This window comes from Austrofundulus limnaeus, unplaced genomic scaffold (genome assembly GCF_001266775.1).
Source record: "Austrofundulus limnaeus strain Quisiro unplaced genomic scaffold, Austrofundulus_limnaeus-1.0 Scaffold498, whole genome shotgun sequence".
Classification (NCBI taxonomy): Eukaryota; Metazoa; Chordata; class Actinopteri; order Cyprinodontiformes; family Rivulidae; genus Austrofundulus; species Austrofundulus limnaeus.
The window spans coordinates 70790-76728 of NW_013952900.1; the positions used below are offsets into that span (position 1 = coordinate 70790).

Sequence of the window (5939 nt, forward strand, 5' to 3'; positions counted from 1 at the left end):
ACACACACACACACACACACACACACACACACACACACACACACACACACACACACACACACACACAAACGCAGTGCTTTATGCTAAATACAGTACTCCCACTCACACATTAGGTACAGTGGGGGGCTCACACACACACACACACACACACACACACACACACACACACACACACACATACACACACACAAAAGCATTGCATTATGGCGGATTAGGAGGCTGATGAAAAATGCTGTAACAAATTAGCAACGAAAACCCCCCCAAAGACCGTGGGTATATCCTTGTTCACTTTCAATCACACGACCACCGAGGCTTGTCCACCCCACCACCCCCTCCAAAAGATTGGGGGGGGGGGGGGCTTTGCAACCTGCTGGAAATAAGTCTTTTTTACAAACGAGCAAAGAGGCGCACAAAAGGAATACATGCCGCACTGCTGCGTGATATCCCTCCGCCCCCCAAGTTTTACGCACAGCCTAAAAGGTTCCGAAACATTTAAAAATTCTGTGATTTTTTTTTTCCTCACAACTCTTCTTGATGAGACAACCTTCTGCCAACCAAACACCAGGGAAAAAAAAGGAAATTATGTGCGTTATTTTTTATATTTATCCATTTAAACTATTGGGACACGTTTTAAAAATATTTTTTAATTCAAAAATCGTTCATTCGTTTTAGAGAGCAACTCAATAAAAAGCTTATTCATAATTTCGGTTTTGAAACTCACAAACGTTTATTAATCTCTCCATTACAACAAAATAAAAATAAAATAAAATAAGATAAAAATTAATAAAGAACTATTGGAACATTTAGGTGCCTATCTAATGCCAACACATGACACACTGAATGCTTCACAGATTCTACTGGAAACAGGGGAACAATTCATGAAACGATTCAGCCACAAATGATCCAAACACATCCTGGGACAATTTTCTTTTATTCTGTCTTGGAACCCTCCATTTTTTTTTTTTTTTTGTCTCTGTGTGCTTTCTGTAAGTAAAACCTGAGTTTACCCTCTCTCTATCAGCCTAACAGTGCCACCAAACCAAACACAATCAAAATTGAGATTCATTATTATTTATKTTTAAAATGGAAATATTAGCTTTAACTTATGTGAAAAAATCGAGTGATTTTGTTGTTTTCTCCCACCACCATAAACAAATGAGGGTCGCAGATTGCAAGCCTGTTTTGTATGTTTGTTTGTTTGTTTGTTTNAATCTCAATAACAAAAGTTGCCTGCAGGTTTCTGTTGCTGAACTGAACTAATTAAAATAAAAATTACAGTCCTGTTTCATTTCATTCATTTTTTTTATTTCTGATGAAAACAATTTTAGCTTACAATTACATCAGCCAGTGATGTTGTTAAAACTTATACATTACAATTAAAATATATATTTACACCCAATACAGTTTGGCTTTAATACATTTTTTAAACAAATCTACATATTATCTATTGTCATTTCTGAGTTGTTTCAAACAACAATTAAAAGAAAATAACATTTTTACTGACTCATCTATGTCGTCTAATAATTCGAATTTTTCATTCCAGGTTTTCTTGTTGAACCTCTGCTTTAGTTTGCTTCTGGTGCCCTCTAGTGGTCGGAAGATGTAATCATCTCTCAGCAATTCCTTCAGATTCTTCAGAACTAAAGTAAACATCATCTTTTACTCACGCTCAGTCACCAGTTCATTATTATTATTATTATTATTATTATTATTATTATTATTAGTAGTAGTAGTAGTAGTAGTAGTAGTAGTAGTAGTAGTAGTAGTAGTGGTGGTGGTACTACTATATATGTTAATAAACTATGGTTTACTGGTTATTCATATATTGACAACATATGCTAAACTAAATGTAAATTGTTGGACTAATTATAAAAGTCCTGTTTAAGTTTTTTATTATTATTTTCATTTTATTAAAACCTGATCACTTAACCAGAGGGATAAGTGAAGTCTTGGAAGTAAAAAACAAATAAAAAGATAGAAAGAAAGAAAAACATGTCACTGAAGTTGCAAACTGTTGCAACAAACTTTTCAAGAAACAAACCTCAAACYGACCACAATATCTGAACTGAGTTCAAATGTGTTCATCTCATTACAGGTTTTTAACTTGTGACCTAAAATTGTTTATTTCTTTATTTGAATAAATGTTATAAACTTTTATTATTATTATTATTATTATTATAATTATTTATCTTTTTTTTCTATCTTTTTTTTTTAGTAAGGACAAGTGTTCATGTTGGAGGTTTTGGAGGGGAAAGTCTGAGTCTGCGCCGCCTGAAACATGCCCTCCTGCGGTAAGTTCAAGTGCGTGGAGGCGGAGGCCAGGGCCGGGGTCAGCATGGCCAGGATCTGAGCCTGGCTGGCCGGCTGCGCGCCGTACGACGAGCCGCTGGAGTTGGCCGCGCCGATGATGTTGTCGATGGAGAACGAGGGCCGGTTCTGAGCGGCCGAGTCCGTCTTGACGGCCGGGAGAGTCGGGCTCAGCTGCGGGTAAAAGGGCTTCCGCAAGTCGCTCCCCAAAAGGGAGGGCAGGTGGTGCGGCGCAGGGAATAGGGAGGCGGAGGAGGGCAAGGTGCACGGCGCGTTCGGGAACGGGAAGGAGCCGCCCGTGTGGTGCGCGTGGAAAGGGCCGTGCGCCGCGTGGAAGTTCTGCAACTGGAGTCCGTAGTTGTATCCGTACGGGCCGTATCCGAAGCCGTGCAGGAAGCCGCCGGAGTCCCGGAGGATCTCGTTGCTTTGGTGCCTCTTGAAGCGCTTCCTCCTGCGCAAGAAGCTCCCGTTGTCGAACATGTCCGCGGAGTCCGGGTCCAGGGTCCAGTAGTTGCCCTTCCCCGGGTTGCCGGGCTCCCGGGGGATTTTCACAAAGCAGTCGTTGAGGGACAGGTTGTGGCGGATGGAGTTCTGCCACGCGGGGAACTTCTCCCGGTAATAAGGGAATCTGTTGCTGATGAACTCGCAGATCTCGCTGAGCGTCAGGCGCTTCTTGGGGCTCTGCAGGATGGCCATGGTGATCAGAGCGATGTAGGAGTACGGCGGCTTGACCAGCGCGCTTTTCCGGGGTTTGTCCCCGATCACCGTGCCGGGCTCTGCGCCGGACCCGAGCTGYTCCGACGGGCAGTCCGAGCTGCTGAGTCCCGGAGAGGAAACCCTCTCGGCGGCGTTCTGCGAGTAATTATCGTCCGAGTCGTTGTCCAAGTGGAACTCGTGGATGTACTTCCCGTCCTTCCCCACAGAAACCTCCCCGCCGACCACATCAATGTCCACATCTTCGGACAAAGCAGAGCTGTCGGACATATCCGTTCCTAAAGTCATCCTTCACTCCCCCTCCCCTCCACCCTCTCTCCAAGATTTCCTCTCCGGTTTGGTTCAGAGCGCGCGCGCGCACCCTCCTTCTTTCCCTTCCAAGCGCACCGGTGTTTTCCAGCCGCTTTACCTCCGACTAATAAAAGCACACATGGTTAAAATCTAGCAAAAACAAAAAGGGACAGAAATCTCTTTGACCTGTGAATCGGGCGACTCCTTGGCATCTGGTGCTGGTCATGTGCGACCGAGAGAGGTCCTCAAAGACAGCAAACTTCTGTTTGACCCGCAAAAAGTCAGTCCAAGGTGAAGTTTCAGCCTTGCACCCAAACGAGTTGGTAATAACTTCAAATCTGATGGTTTTGATCACCATAAATGAGCTGCTGCTGGGTATCCAAACGGCGTTCCAAAAAAACTGCTTTTACGCGCGGGATTAGCAAGGCATCCAGCTAGACTCTCACTACTGCTCCTTAGTCCTCAAAAGATATTTATAGGAGCACGCTGGTCACGTGGTCTTTGTGTCACTGTTACCAGGAACTGCTCGATGTTTTTTTTTTCTTCTGCAGAATGATAGATTTTGATTTCTTGCACTTTATTTTGAATTTAAAAGCCAGGCGAGCTGTTCAAAAATAAATTGCGATGATTAAAAAAAATGATGCTTAATCCTTTTTTAAATCTGGATTACAATAAATTACAATTTAGATTTAACTGCCATAAAATTTGCACTTGTATAACTAACACATTCTCAGTCTAAACCGATATTTATGACATTTTTTGTCCAAATTCCTCAAAGTTGTTGAAAATTGAAAATATTTTGATGGATGTTAATTTGTGTATTTTGTTGTTATTATTTCAATGTTTAATTTTAGGTTTTGTTAGAATAAAGATGACGCACACAGTGGCTGATTTTAATTCTAAGAATAAATAAATTGGGACTTTCAGGCGGACACAGAGTAAGGCAGGCCCTTTTTACATATAAAATCGGCTTCATCTGACTTTCTGTACATTTTGGATTTCTAAAACAAGTTTTGACAACTGTATAAGAACATTTTGACTATTCTGAATGATAATTTAAGATAACGAGTCAGAAGAACAATTCAAGATTTCTAGTTTAAATGTATTTCAAGATGTCTTAAATAACATGGATTCGTCGTTTGAATGGTCAAACATCCACAATTCAACATACCTGAAACATGATGCTTATAGTCAAAATTACATTTTTAGATATCTGAAATATAATTGCATATGTCCAAACAGCTGCCTGCAGAATTTTGAGTTGCTGCAATGAGAGACAATAAAGTCCCTGTGTTTCTTAATCAATGTTGAGCTGCAGAGATAAAAACTGTTTAAAAAAAACACACAAAAATTTGAGTTGGACYAAACTGGCATTGCAGACCACTGAGCAGCAAATTAAGGTAGTGGTTTAGTAATGGGGCTAAAATGCTTTAGAAACATTCTGCCAAAATGTTGCATAAATCTGGGACGTTCTGACTGAAGACAAAATTAATATTCAAGATCTCTTAAAAGCCGTCTATATGAAGAAATATTCAAGAATTAATTTAGAGACATTTTGAAATGAATTTTGATTAATACAGCTCTAGATTTCAATAATTTAGTTTTGGCAATTAATTTTGCACTGTAGACAGATTTTTACATGTGTATTTAAAAATTCATTTAAGATACACTGCCTGGCCACAAAATAAATTGCCACCAAAAAAATAAATAAATAAGTAAATAAAGGTCACAATATTTCGTTGGACCCCCTTTAGCTTTACAGCGCACATTCACTGTGGCATTGTTTCTATAAGCTTCTGTAATGTCACAAGATTTATTCTCCTGTTGCGTTAATTTATCACCAAAATCTTCCAGTGATGATGGTGGAGTCTGACCGCTGCACAAAGCCTTCGCCAGCACATCCCAAAGATTCTCAGTGGACTCTGTGGAGCCGACCCGTGTGTGGAAATGATGTCTCATGCTCCCTGGACCACCCTGTCACAATTTGAGCCCAGTGAATCCTGACATTGTTATCTTGGAATATGCTCGTGCCATCAGGGAAGAAAAAAATCCATTGATGGAATAACCTGCTCATTCAGGTAGTCAGCTGACCTCATTATAGTTGCTGAACCTACCTGAACAACTGCAGCAGGCTCGTGACTATTTGCTTAAATCCAGGTGGCGCCTTTTTTTTTTTTTTTTTGGCAGGCAGTGTATATTGAATAATGATGCCATTTAAGTTAATTGGAATAATAACTTGTCAGAATGAAATTCAATATTCTTTCAACATATGTTGAAAACCAAATTCATTAAAAAATAGCCTCCATACAAATCTTCAATAACTGATATGTCTCATAAAACAATTCTAAGAGTTAAGTCGATTTTTATGTTAACATGGCCTGCCATACAGGGAGAGATGATTTATAATCATCTGGAAGCTGCACAGGTTGGTGCTCATCAGGGGATAAAAACTGGAGAAGATTATGTAAATGCCCATGCTGTCGATAAACCTGCAGGTAATTAGAGGCGATTTATCACATTCAAGTTTACTGTGTAYCTGGGTGACCCCAGTTTATTTAGTGGCGTCTATAATTTACAGCTATATGTTTATTTTTGCTTAATGAAAGCAGACTTTTACCTCCCCCTTC

General features: G+C 40.3%; 1 protein-coding gene across 1 annotated transcript; it reads right to left on the reverse strand.

Annotated features, from left to right (window-relative positions):
• Positions 1–2188: 2188 nt before the first annotated feature.
• On the reverse strand, positions 2189–3761 carry foxd2 (forkhead box D2). The gene has a single exon (XM_014025774.1). It carries the CDS (start codon positions 3307–3309, stop codon positions 2212–2214), a length of 1098 nt encoding a protein of 365 aa, XP_013881228.1. The 5' UTR covers positions 3310–3761; the 3' UTR covers positions 2189–2211.
• Between the last annotated feature and the right edge of the window lie 2178 nt (positions 3762–5939).